The sequence below is a fragment of the Telopea speciosissima genome, chromosome 8 (genome assembly GCF_018873765.1).
Source record: "Telopea speciosissima isolate NSW1024214 ecotype Mountain lineage chromosome 8, Tspe_v1, whole genome shotgun sequence".
Classification (NCBI taxonomy): Eukaryota; Viridiplantae; Streptophyta; class Magnoliopsida; order Proteales; family Proteaceae; genus Telopea; species Telopea speciosissima.
Genome location: NC_057923.1, coordinates 16,848,989 through 16,863,116, shown reverse-complemented (window position 1 = coordinate 16,863,116; position 14,128 = coordinate 16,848,989). Strand labels below are relative to the sequence as shown.

Sequence of the window (14,128 nt, the reverse complement as noted above, 5' to 3'; positions counted from 1 at the left end):
TCGGTTTCAGTAGATGTGCTGATGTGGAAAATCTAACCGTTCAAAATAAGTTAAGGGACTTTTGGATTGGTCATTGATAAAGTTTTTCTCTTCTGTCAAGGAACATCAGCTTCATGGCCCACTTTGTTCTATGAATAATAAATGATTTAATCTTTGATTTGTTTTTTTTTTATTTTTGTTTAATTTTTTGAAAGTGGTGGTTTAGTTACTTATTAGTGCAGATTTAAAGGGCGGGAACTTGCCAAATGGACAAACTTGGGATATAATATACCATGTGCAGTATTTAGCTGCCTGATCAGCAACCATGTGTTACAAATGGTTATCAAAGCAGGTGATGTTCATTTCCGAATATCAAACAATTTAAAAGATAAAAAGAAAACCCCCTTGAAAGAGAATTGGGAATGGCAACTGGGCCATCATATCCATCCATCAAAATAGAGGCGTGCAGGGCCACACTCCCTAGAGATAACTCTTCTCTTTTTATTTTTTTGGGTAACAAAACTCAAAATCGTAGAGAAGCATTAGCAGGACGGGCATTTTCACCTTTCATGTGGTTGGATGGTCATTTCATCCATTCTGTCTGGATGTAGTGATACACTCTCTCCCCACCCCAAAACCGTTTTCCCATCAAGATATTATACTCAACCCTAACCCCGCTCGCTCCATATTTCACAAGGGCAATTAGGGTGGGACCCGGAAGGTGTGGCAAGGATGTCCAAGGTTACATCACCCTGTGGGTCGTGGGTGAAATCAAGTCAGACGGTAAATAAAGGTAGTCAGGTAGGGAAAGAGAATGCTAACTTGTTGTGTGCAGCGCTCAGCCCCTACGCCCAATCACAGGGCCAATAAAAATGACCATCGTGCCCTCCGAAATTTCCACCTTTTCATGAGGGCACGACATCATTTCGTGCGGGTCTATGTCTAGGTGCAAGGGTTGCACACTGTGTGCGATCAGATAGCGTTCTTTCTCCCATAAAGATATATGGGGGAGGATATGTATGTGAATACGAAAGTTCCACTCCTCTTCTGCGAGCCTAATGTCTAGGGAGTGTTCAGTGAGACATCCAACGGCGCTGGGCTTCATAGGAATGTGTGCCTGCATGGGGCCCGATGCGCCCAATAGCCCAGCGTCGTTGGATGCTCACTGGAAACTCCCTGAGCACTAGGCTCACAAGAGAGGAGCTAAATCCTCTTGGATCACTCACATGTGGGAATTGGATTTTGTTTTTATAGAGTCAAGGATAGAAAGCAATATAGTGTCATCATGTCACCTTGGCTAGGGGTGTCAACCGTCGGGCTCATTAGGGCTGATCAATCCCCAGCAATTTAAAGCTCCATACCATTTTTCGCATGTTTAAGTAAACAGGCCTTGTAGGCCAAGGCATTGACATGTTTCTATTCGGTTGTTCGATTCCTTATCAATAATAGGGCTCAAGATAAGTGGGTTAATTGGGCTATAATTGGGATTTAAACAGGTTAATTGACTATTTGAGCTATAAATGAATCATAAACAGTCCTTAAATGGGTTATAATCAGCCCTTCTACCGGTCAGTCATATTATTCGGCTAGTCTCGATCAAGCGACCATCAAGCCACTACCTTGCACTGAGACTGCCCAATTATTAATCGATCAGTGTTTAAGTCCAACACGTTTAATAATCAATCGGGCTGGTCTTGAGCTTCAACTAGTCGATTTAGATTGGACCTACCGATGAGGGCCAATTTTTAACATCACGAACCATCCATGATGCAGGCATTCAATGTTGGGTAAGTTTCTAGGGGGTGGCTTCTAGAAGTAACCTTATGGGGTTGATTCTATAAGGCACAACTAATGAAAATTTTAGTGGATTCTTTAAAAAAAATTGTTTTGATTAAAATTATTAACGCCTAAAGTATGATAAGGCCATATACTATCCAAATATTTGTGTCATACTCAAACAATTGAACAAAGGAAGTTCTTCAAAAGAACCAAAGGAAGCTAGTTCAGTTTTGTAGGGAATGCACAAGAATCTGAAGCAAGGGTCGTGCTCCATGGACTTCAAAGAGCAAGGGAATAAGGTGTTACAGTCGTGGAAGTTTGGATTGACTCTCAGGATTTGGTCGATTGACTGAAGGAAGAAAGTGGGAACATATCTACAATTTCTTCTGGATATTATGTCTAACTAAATATTTTTTTCAAGTATATTTTTTAAGGGTTGATGTTCTTTGTGCCCAGACACATGGGCCTACCATTCAACATGTGTCTGGGCACAGCCTGCGCCCCCGGCACAGAGAACATTTGGCCATTTTTTAAAACAGGTAAGGATGGAATCTCTATAGCCCATAATTTAATAGTACAGGTATAACCGTAATTCAATCTCAAACAGTATAATTTCTTTCCTTGCTTAGTTTTTATTATTTTTTCTCCGTTTAAAAAAAAAAACAATAGCCTTGGGAGAATGGTCACATTCATACCCTAATCATCAAGTGAGGCGAGGCAAGGTTCTAGTTAAACTTGTGCATTTTCAGTTGAGTTTTTTTTTTTCAATATTAATTTTTAAACGCTATCTAATCGCGTGGCCCGTGTGGCTCCTACACCTAAACACAAAAATACTGCACTGTCCCCACGAAAAGGTTAAAATCCCACCTAGGATGATGCTTGCACACACACTCTCGTTGATCAACGCGTGTAAGCTCTTGAGGTCCAGACAACGATCTCTTTCCCTTAATTTTTACCTATCCACCCAAGGGTTGTGATTAAGTCACCCGTGGATAAGCTAGAGCTAGCTTGTATAATCTTGATCATACCAAATGGTGGGGAAAAGTATCAAAGGGTGGTTGGCAATTGAGTAGTTAGTTATGTAAATAGATTTGAGTGATTAATTTAATTACTTTAATAACCACGAATAATACTCTTCCTTATTAATTGAATTCAGCAGGTGAATCACCTCACCTCAGGGTGACACAATCATTTCCCGTCTAGCTAACCAACCATTTAGGCCCATTTGATAATCATGCCTAATGGATTTTAGCTAATTCCGACCAAGTAACTTGGAAAATTAACCCGGCCGGTTCAAGCTGTCATTAATTTAATCCAATCTTGTCCTTCTTTTTCCATTTATTGCTTCATTGGACATGATTCATGTGTGTTTGAGGGTAGTTAAATTTTAGTGGTTAAGGAAGGTAAAAGTAAATATTTATGACTTAACCACCTTAATTATCCCAATATAACCCAAGCAATTTACAAGATGGCGGCGGCAGCCCACATTATTAAGTGGTGCCAATTTAAATTGAAAGACTTACAAGTCCACCTTTTTTTATTAGGGCAGCTTAATCTCTATTGGGACTTGGAAAATGCACTTGCTAACAATTAATCATCATTATAATCATAATTTGTACAACGAGCAAACGCCACAATATTTGAAATTACAGACCAATCTATGATTCATAATATTATTATACGGTTGCTAAGGAATATCAAATTACGGCAAGAGTTCTCTATGGAGAGTGTGGGAGCACATGCGTCTAGGGGTGTAAATGAATAGCCGAAATCCGTTTCCATATCCGTTTAGCATTATCTGAATCCATCCGAAAACTAAATGGATGCGGATACGGATAGGCTATAGCTATCCGAAAAGCAATATTTACATGTAAATGGATAAAATATCCGATCCGTATCTGTGTCCGTATCTGTTTAGCACTATCCGAATCCGTCCGATAGCTAATCGGATGCGGATGCAGATATAGCACTATCCGAGCCGAATCCGATCCGTTTACAACCCTACATGCGTCGGCATCAACAGGTCGATCCCTACCACTTTTCATGGGACGCGGGGCGGTCATTTCATTCTCTTATGTGTCTTGGTGTAGAGCGCACACTCTCTCACAGAGAACTTTATCCCATCAAATTAATATGATGCTATTCTTTCCTCAATAGAATAAAGGAAATTTAACTTCATCAACTTAAAAATCTATACAAGAATTATCATGAACTAATTGATTCATACACCTAATATATTTTATGCTTCGACAGAAATGCCTACATTATTTGATGTTTGATTGGTTGTGTAGCTAAGAATCCTCTTAGAATTGTGGACATTGGGCTATATCTACAAACCAAATGTATTTTATAAGACTAAAAGCTTTATTGTTCAAGGAATTGTCACCTCATTATTAGTTTCTTGCCTTAAAATGCCCATTTGATCAGAGTGGGGTGAATCAGTGAGGGAACCAATGAGGGGACATGCCTGAGCATCAACAAGGGGATTTTTTATTTTGTAGGGGATTGTGTCTAACGCAGGATGCACGTGATCAGGCAACATTCTTTTTCGTAATGAAATAAAAATAACACATTATTTACTCTATTTCCAGACAAATTAATACCCCATGTCTGGAGAAAAAAAAACAAAAAACAAAAAAAAACTATCTCCAAAATTTTTTTGGGCCCCTCTTCACTTAACTTTGCTTCACTCTATATATGAAACTTTTCATGTCAATTCTAACTAAATGAGACTGAAATTTGAGGCTCTTAACCCTTCTTATGAGTAGAGGTTGCATGTTAGTGGAATTCGAACAAAATATTAGTTGTAGAATAAGTTTGACAATTCCAACAAATTATGGATGGACAAAATCATATTAATCCCTTAGTCCAAAAACAAAACTGATGAAATTTAAAAGGCAAATTACACCATAGGTGCCCAATCTATATTAAAAGGTTGTTTTGGGTGCCCAATCTTTGTGACGTTTGGTCGTTTTAGGTTGGATCGCTCAAAGGAGTCGATTAAAACCCCAAGACTTGAGGCTGAATGGACAATAACTGAGAGAAATCAAAGCTGCTATAGATGGGCTGTTATATTTCCAGCACAGGATTAATTTGGTTCAGCAAAGTCATTTGCAATAGAGATATATAAAAGAGTAATAGGAGAGTAAAGAAGTTAAGAAAAAGATATGGAGAAAGTCATAGTTATAGACAAGTAGAAAGAACAATGGAAAAATTGAGGGGAATAATCAAATCTTAGGGAGAGAAGAAGACCAGAGGAGAGAGAGAGAGAGAGATGCACAGCTCCTGGCAGCCATTAGTGTAAACTTTTAATTCCAAATCTATCTAAATCCTATGAATGAAAAAGGACTGAGTTTTCCTCCATCGAGGAGCGGGAGAGGGCGAGAATGGGTATCAGGAGGATATTTTGGATCATACGAAAACAACCCTAGGATGGTGGGTGAACTGTCCTCTATGGGTGGAGAAAAACTGTCCAATAAAAAAAATAAAAAAAAGAGCACAAGACTTGAATAAGAAAAAAACTCTACTATAGATGGATCAATATGGACAACTGATCCAAACCGATACAAACCAATATTGATTCTTGGCTGATCCCATATAGGAGGATCGGTATGGACAAGGGTAAAAATTGTAAAAGAAAATATATAATTTTTGGAAGAAAACAGGGTTGTTTGTACCGATACAGAGCGATCCAGATCCATATCGACTGAGACCGATACCGATATCAATACCAATACCGATTTGCTAAAACCATAATAAGTTTTGCAGAAGATTGGCTCGCATATGTTGATTTGCATGATTGATAGATTGGAATAGGTTTACCAAAAATAAAGTAATGGTGTCATCAGTTTTCCCTTGATCATCACATACCCCAGGAAGGAGAGAGAGAGAGAGATGGGTGGAGAATCCATAGGAGGAGATAATCGTTAATAGTTTCTTTTTTTTGATAAACTTTTATTAATCAAACCGTTAACCTACTCAAGTATCCAAACAAAAATAAAAATCTAATTTAATTAAGAAATTTTTATTACCTACATTAAAATAAGGGTCATTATTGCGTGATTCTAATCTGACGATTTAGAGGTTGACTACGTGGAATATATACTACCCACACAACTAAGTAGCCTTCTTTCTCCCTTTAATCAAATACCCTTTATGAGAACAAGAACAAGTGCCTAGCGCACTTGGTAGAGTCACTAGAGTGTGGAGCGGTAAAGCCCACCACATCCTACCAAAAGGTCTTGGGTTTAAGCTTTTTGGTTCTCACCTTCCCTCCCTCATATATTAGGATAAAGTAGTAACCACGAAAAAAGAAAGTGAAAATTACATGTACACCCCCTATACTTTGCCTTAAATATTAATCAACTCAAAATTTCAAAATGTGAAATTCCGTAGTTTCAAAACCATGCTAAATAAAACATTCTAATAAATCCAATATTGCTTAAATCTGATTCATACTGAAAGAGTTATGTTCCAATCAAAGTTAATTTGGTGTGCATGGATGCTGTCAAAATGGTTCTAAATGAAAATAATTTTTTAGACTTCAAAACAAATGAATATTTTACCGCACTTTTGGTTTTTAGTAATGGCTTACCATATTAAGATTTATGAAATTTTTAAATTTGAGAAAAACCCCAACATTAGAAAGTTGAAAATTTCACCTACCGCTGAAAATTCAGTTTTTGTTATTGAACTAGAGGTTGATTTTTTATCCTTTTAGAATTTGATTTTTTTAACTATTTTTATTGGATTCAAATAAGGGATATTTGCTTATTTATGAATAATATCTTAAACAAATGAAATACAAATACAAAAACATTTACTTACATGATATTTGGCATAAAGAAGTGCTTGGCCTGACAACTATGACTCTCAGTATACTATGCACACTAATAAACTTGGGTAAAAAACCACAAGTATCATTTTAAGTATTTTTTTTTTTTTTTGGGTGTGAAAATAGTTCATGTATTGTGTTTAGAATGTCAAAAATAGGTTGTATACAAAAAAATCAAATTAAAAAAAAATTTTCTGGACTTCGAAACCACCAACTCGAGTTGGTTGGGAAAAAATCACTGGTTTCAACCATATCTCAATTTCTGGCTGGTCGAAACCCGAGATCTTGAACCTTGCTATTAACTCCACTAAATGATTTATTAAAAATTTGTAGGGGATTGATAATATGAAAGTTGAGGCCACATATCTAGGGAGCAATGTCGTATTACTTAGATTTAGATATCAATCCTTCTCCAATATCATTGGTAGAGTGCAAAACAGGCTTTATAATTGGAAGATTAATCTTCTTAGGCAAGCAGGTGGAACAGATTTGATTAAGTTTGTATTATGTTCCATCCCCACTTATCTCATGTCATGTTTTTTGTTTCCATAAAAAACTTGTAAACAACTTGATACATCTATGTTTATTTTTAGCATGGTCATTTTGATGACAAGATACTTTCTTTTCCCTCTTGGTCAACTGATTAAAAGCTAAAATATTTAATTCTCAAAGCTTCCTTTGATCAACACACAAGGGTCAAGGGGTGATCATGGATTTGGAATGGTTTGAGGATTGCTATTCCAATTCTAAACAGATTGGTGTGTTTGACATGATCCTTGGATCCCCAGCTTACAAGGTTTCTATCTTCCACCAGACATATCACCCCATCCCCAATTCAGTCATGTTGTTTCTCTAATATCTAATCAGAGTTGGAATCTCTAACTCATTTCTAGTATTTTTCCTTGACATATTGCTGATCAAATCATTAAAATCTCACTTCGTATGACATACTGTGAGGGTCAATGAATTTTGCAAAAATAAAATCAGATTTGTTCTCAACCAAAACAACAGCTTTCCTGCTCTTCCAGCAACATTTTGGAACTGCTTCCAATCCACATGAATCTAAGATTTAGAAAGTTGTGGAATTTTTTTAACAATGTAAAACGTTCTTCCTATGGAAAATTTTCCAGAATGGACATTCAACTAGAATGAAGCTCAGTCACTTTCTTCAGTTAGATTGTACATGTGTTTTCTGTTGTATTGAACCAGAATCTATTTGGCATATCCTATTCTCTCGCAGCTTCTCTAAAAGAATTTGGGCAAGGACTGAAAATATACAAGGCTCTGATTTTCTTCATCTCTATAACCCACTCCAAAAGAAGAGGAATGGGCTCCTGTTATTTACTGCAGACTACGAGTACACAAGTAGTCCACAAGAAGCGAAGGCAAGAGGAATACTTCAAGGACTCCAGAGGGCAGTGTTGCTGGGAAGCAAATCCATAGAGATATGTACCGATTCAAAGGAGATGGTGCAGTGGCTGAAAGTGGAGAGGAAGGATGCATGGCCTTGGGAGTGTTTATCGGCTTTGTTGGGTATTGTTGTATGTTTTAAACAATTTTAGTCTCTGAAGATTCTAAAACAAATAGGTCGTTTGTTAGCTTTGCATATCATCTGGCTAATCATGTCAGGGTTCATAAAGTTAGTAGCACTATCTCAGGGAGTATGTTGAACACCATGTGTTCAGTTAATTTTCAATTTATTTCTTTTCATCATTAAAAAAAATAATGAAAATAAAACTCTCAGAGAAGAAGACCTTTGAAAGGGGGAGAGAGACACCGCAAACGATCCAACAAGGGACAAAGAAGAAAAAGCAATCTAGCAATTACAATAGAATAAGAAAAATAGACAGACAATATCCATAGACATATGGATAAAAAGTATGAGAGAAACCAGGGAAGAAAAAGGGAAAGAGAAGAGAATTCACCGCTGCATCCTCCTTTTCCTACTATACCCAAAAATGCATAAAAGGATGCAGCTCCTTATCTTCATGTCATTTATGAGAGAACAACTCAAAATGGATGATAAGGGGAAAATGTGGCTTAGAATAATGGGTAAAGAAAATTTTAAGTCAAAGAGAAAGGAACTAATTAATCTTGAGGCCATAAAGAAAGGACCAGGACATAATACCAGCTACAACAGTGAGTCTCCTGACTCTCCTCCATCCTAACCCCCAAGAAGAAAAGCTAAAAATGCTCCACTTGCATGTCAACTTCCAGGCTTCAAGAACTATAATCGCCATTCCTGTTACCAGCTTACAATATGCAGAAATTTGCAGACCCCTGTCAATGCTGTACAAGCAATTCAAATTTAACTTTAGCAGCCTTTCCAACCAGGGAAAATGGGTTTACACAAATCAAGAATAAATAAAGCAAAGGTAAAGATCAAATGCAGCTTACCTCAGGTTCCACAGCTTTTGTGTCCTCACCCTTAATTCCATCCTCACCTGCAAAGGTAATGTCTGCATTTAAGTATAGCCTTGCAGCTATTCCATTTAACAGCTATCCTCTAGCAGGAATCCGAATGTCTTCCATTGAAGCAGTGAAGTGTCCGAAACACAATAATAGGTTATTGTGATGGTAAATGATAAAAAAAAAAGGCCAGATACTAATGGGCACAACTATCTAACTGTTGTTAGATGTGGAACAGGTACACTAAGATGCAAGGGCTGTCGAACCAGTCAATCAGGCCAAAGCCAACTGTTGGGGTGGGCAACCAGATTATTTTGACCTCTGAACACTTGGTCAGAATGATCCAACATCTGGTCCATTTCTTAAAAGTAGTGTGTTAGTGCACTTGTACCCACCTAGCAGGGACACCTCAGGTTCCTGCCCTTTGATACAATTTCGCTCATGCATCAAAACACAAGGAAACATCACAAGCTTTTAAAATGTCTTTACAGCAGTACCTCCATCTTCCGGCAAGTCAGATGTCCAGAGAGTAAGGTTATCCCTCAACAGCTGCATGATCAAGGTGCTATCTTTGTATGACTCCTCGCTCAAGGTGTCCAATTCTGCAATAGCCTCGTCAAATGCCTGTTTCGCCAAATGGCAGGCCCTAAGAATTCCAATAACAGGTCAAAACATTCATCAAATAATGAGATGTAAAATATGATTATAAATTTATAATGGGACCAACAATATTGGACCTACCTTTCAGGGGAATTCAGAATCTCATAGTAGAAAACAGAGAAGTTCAGGACAAGACCTAAGCGGATTGGATGAGTTGGGGGGAGATCTGTATTTGCCGTGGCGAAAGCAGCCTAATGAGAAAACAAATTATGAGATTATGAAAGTTTCAGTTAGAGCCCAAGAAAGAAATGTGGTTTGCATTAAGCCGATATGAAAGGCTGAAAGCATGCCTCGTAGCCCTTCAATGATTGATCTGCAACATCTTTTCTGTCCTCCTCAGTCTTAAACTCCGCAAGATAACGGTAATAGTCTCCCTTCCTGCAATTATTTAAGCATGAAACATAACAAATATGAACTTTAAGAAAAGTTTGAAAGATATCTGCAACTAACTTTAAATATTGGCCACCAAATTTTTTTATGGCAAGATAATGGCTGCAATGTATAGCCTCAGGGATGATGGACAAATTCAGGTAAAAACATTCTGAGACATTATCCTGTATGAGATAATTTGGAGTATGATCCACATGATAACACATGCCGTTTTCTAAACCTGAGACCACTAAGGCAGCTGCTTTAACCCAACAGGGATGAAAGTAAATGCAATAAAATATTCAGTAAACACCACTCACATCTTGTAGTAGAACACAGTTGACTCTCCAGAGCCTGAAGAAGGGATCAGATGCTCATCGATGATGGTCAAGATATCATTGCAGATCTTGGAAAGCTCTTCCTCTACTGTCTGCCGATAAACTTTGATCAGTTTCACGTTATGCTCATTTCCTTTAGACTCTTCCTTCTGCTCAATTGAGGACATAATGCGCCAGGAAGCTCGACGTGCTCCAATGACATTCTTGTAACCCACAGAGAGGAGGTTCCTTTCCTCCACAGTCAGCTCAAGATCAAGTTTAGCAACTTTCTTCATACTTTCCACCATTTCTGCACCATCAAACATAAGTAGTGATCAACATTAGACACAGGATGCAGATTGGAGTTTCAGAATCATGTTAAAATGGTCCATGAGATATTTTCTTTTATTATTTTTTTTCGGGGAAGGGGATGTGTGAAAATAAAGTGTATGGTGAAGCTCATGTAAATAACGTCAATGCCTTATTACATTCCTGGTATAAACAGGTATATTTTGTCACTCGTTGGGAATCATAATCTAAAATTGATTTTAAAATGTCCCTAATCTATTACTATCCAAGTGAAGCTGTTGGTCTATGCCTCTATGATCAACAATTTAATATAAATGCACTAAGAATCAGCAAGAATTAGCATATTCTTCATGCTGTATGGAGATATTTACTTAATGTGCAAACGATAATGCAATGATTGCGTGCATTGTCAGAGAAATATTGAGATCCAGAAGGAATATCTATTCAGTTGCACATAGAAAACATAAAAGACAAGAAAAAGGTGCAGCTCTGAAAAAAAAAAAACTCAAAAGACCATGATTATACACCACAATATCTTTTCTACTGTATATCCACAACAATACAGAGTCTCCCAGTCTAAAACATCTCACATTTCGCCTAGATCACCAATTAAAAACATTCATAAATCTTGAAACATTGTGATCACATCTAAGCAGAGGATCATAAGTTTGAGCGCAATAGATATGCGATCACGAACTGAACCAGGCAACCAAAGACACTGCAGCCACAAAAACCAAAACAGAGAATACAAAACCCTGTGCTAAGAAAAAAAAATTGTCTCAGCTATATTTCCTGAGAATGATCAATAAAAAAAACTGAGCCACTAAATGCTTTATCGACTACCTGTAAAACTGAGATATGAACTTGAACCAATAGGGAATACTGCCGGCAGGTTGTGGTCTTCAAAAGTGGAGTTGATTCCTTGTATGAGTAGTAGAAGCAATCCCAAAAAAAAACTGAAGCTCCAATTTCTGCAGGCTGCAATGGCTGGTTCTTATCGAGAAGAATTAAATATCATTCATGAGGTAATGGGGGCAGCAACTGGATCGTATGATCACCTCATCAGTGCTGCCCTATGTGACAATAGAGAACAAGGGAGAAGAGAGAGGAAGGAGAGGAGAAATCCGAGAGAGATGGAGAGAGAAGAGAGATCGAGATTTAATGATGGGTGGCCCTAATTCGAATTCTGCTCTGATACCATGTAGAGAGGACTGAATTAGGGTAAGACTTGGATAATCAATGTGATCACTAAGCACTTCTATTTATAATCATAATGAATGAATAAAAAAGATTACAAAATCAATGTGGGACTAAAACGAAATAATAAACACAACTAAGAAAGAAGAAAGGTCCAGAATACCCCTACGGTATTCTGGACATATAACTAACAAGTGGGGCAAAAAGGGTAAAAAAAGGAAAGGCCTTGCTCCTCACGTCCACTACCAATAATCCTCTTCGTCACCAAATCCTGAAAAAGACAGTGGGAAGGAAAAAAAGTGACAGAACAGTTCAGAGATTTAGTCAAATGACTCACAGATAAAAGATTAACTGTATGGTTAGGGACATGAAGAATGGAAGTAAGGGAAATAGATGATGTAACAGGGATACTACCCTTACCAGATATGGAGGAAAGGGAGCCGTCAGCTACCTTAACCTTATCCTTACCAGAGCAAATGGTATAGGAATCATAATAGTGGGACATACCAGTCATGTGGTCTGTGGCACCAGAGTTAATGACCCAAGATTGGGCTGTAGTAGAAGCTGAGGTGGAGACCTACAAGGCTGAGGATGAAGAAGAACTGGCCACTGTAGGTGCAGGAAATGTGCTCAGCTGTGACATGACCCTGCGAAAACACTTCATCTGCCAAAGTGAAGTCATCCTGTATAGCATCTATCTCAGTCATCACAGAGTGTGTTCTAGCTCCCCCTCTACTGCTACCACAACCTCGTGTGCCAGGAGGACGACCATGGAGAGACCAACACCTATCCTTGGTGTGTCTAGTCCTCCCACAATGATCACATTTAAACCTGTCTCTACCAACTCCACTGGCACCAACTGTCTCCACTGCTCTATTTGCCTCATGGTTAGGCCCTTGGCCTCTACCACCTCCACGGGTATCTCGGAAATAACTTGAATTGAGAGCTAACCTCTCAAGAGGTGATGTTGGTGTTGGTTCCATAGCAACACACCGAGTCTCCTCACTCTGTAAATGACTACAGACCTCACTAAGAGATGGAAAAGGAGACCGGCCTAAAATCTGAAGCCTAATTGGCTTATAGTCAGGGTTCAGACCACCAAGTAAAGTGAAGACACGCTCCTTTTCAAGAGTCCAATACACCTTTGCTTCATCCTCTGGGTTAGTCAATTGAAGATCCCTGTAGTGGTCATACTCCTCCAAAAGCCTAAGAAAAGCATTGTAGTACTCAGAAATAGTCCTGTCACCCTGCCTCATTGAGTTAATTTTTTGGTGAAGCTGGTAGACCTTGGCAGAGTCACCCACTCTATCAAAAGTTTGGGAGACACTATCCCGGATTGCCTTGGCAGTTTCTTTCCTTATAAATCTTCTCCCAATCTCTGGCTTCATGGAGAAGATTAACCATGTCATAACTGTAGAATTTTCGGTCTCCCATTTTTCATAGGTTGGTGAACCAGGCTTTGGGGCTTTAATAGCACCTATAATGTACCCAAGTTTCCCTTTGCTCCTAAGGGAAAGCTTCACAGAGTGTGAGCAGTCCAAGTAATTAGTGCCATCAAGCTTCAGAAAGGAAATTTGTTGATGGGTGTTCTCATAAACCAACTGAGGAGCTGTTAGAGTGGGCTGTGAATCAGCCGAACCAAGCCCGGAGACATCAGAATCAACCATAATGTAAGGTAAATGGCACTTGACCATACACTTAGGTATCCAAATGAGATGGGGAGTACTAGGGATGTAAACGGATCGAATTCGGTCGGATAGTGGCATTATCATATTCGTATCCGATTATATTCGGACGGATTCGGATAATATCCTATCGGTTTTCGGACGGATTCGGATAATTTCCGGATAGTGATTTTTTAAACACAGGTTCTCCTAAATGAATATGAATACGGATCCGATACGATTTTTCGACTATCCATTGACATATTTACCGTTTTTACGATGAGGGTTAGGGTTGAGACTTGAGAGTTCAGTAACTACCCTTTCTTCTACTCTTCTTAGTCTTTTATTCTCTTACGTTTTTTACTTTTGATTTTTTAATAGCTATGTAATTCCATGTATCACATTGCATAAAACAATATATATAAACCAATAGCAAATCTAGAAAAAGAATCACATTATCTTAACTTATAAATTTATAAAAATAAGATAACAAAATCCAATAAGGTAACTTAAAAGGATAGACAAACACAGAGTTATATTTCAGATATTTTATTACTGTCGGACTGCTAAACGAATCGGATAATAATCGGTCGGATAGGGGGATTATTATA

The 14,128-nt window shown here is 38.2% G+C and overlaps 1 protein-coding gene across 1 annotated transcript; it reads right to left on the bottom strand.

The window, feature by feature from the left end:
- Positions 1-8,974: 8,974 nt before the first annotated feature.
- Positions 8,975-10,692, bottom strand: LOC122670696 (14-3-3-like protein GF14 iota). The gene is made up of 5 exons (XM_043867657.1): positions 10,351-10,692; positions 9,952-10,039; positions 9,743-9,852; positions 9,499-9,647; positions 8,975-9,036 (listed from the first exon to the last, which is right to left on the bottom strand). Exons 1-5 carry the CDS (start codon positions 10,671-10,673, stop codon positions 8,975-8,977), a joined length of 732 nt encoding a protein of 243 aa, XP_043723592.1. The 5' UTR covers positions 10,674-10,692.
- Positions 10,693-14,128: the final 3,436 nt, after the last annotated feature.

Excerpts from the sequence above, each read along its gene's own strand:
- LOC122670696 (XM_043867657.1), bottom strand. The coding sequence starts at position 10,673 with ATGTTTGATGGTGCAGAAATGGTGGAAAGTATGAAGAAAGTTGCTAAA. Across the intron at positions 9,648-9,742 it reads ATTCTGAATTCCCCTGAAAG|GGCCTGCCATTTGGCGAAAC; the intron begins GTAGGTCCAATA and ends TGGAATTCTTAG. Across the intron at positions 9,037-9,498 it reads TGACTTGCCGGAAGATGGAG|GTGAGGATGGAATTAAGGGT; the intron begins GTACTGCTGTAA and ends TTACCTTTGCAG.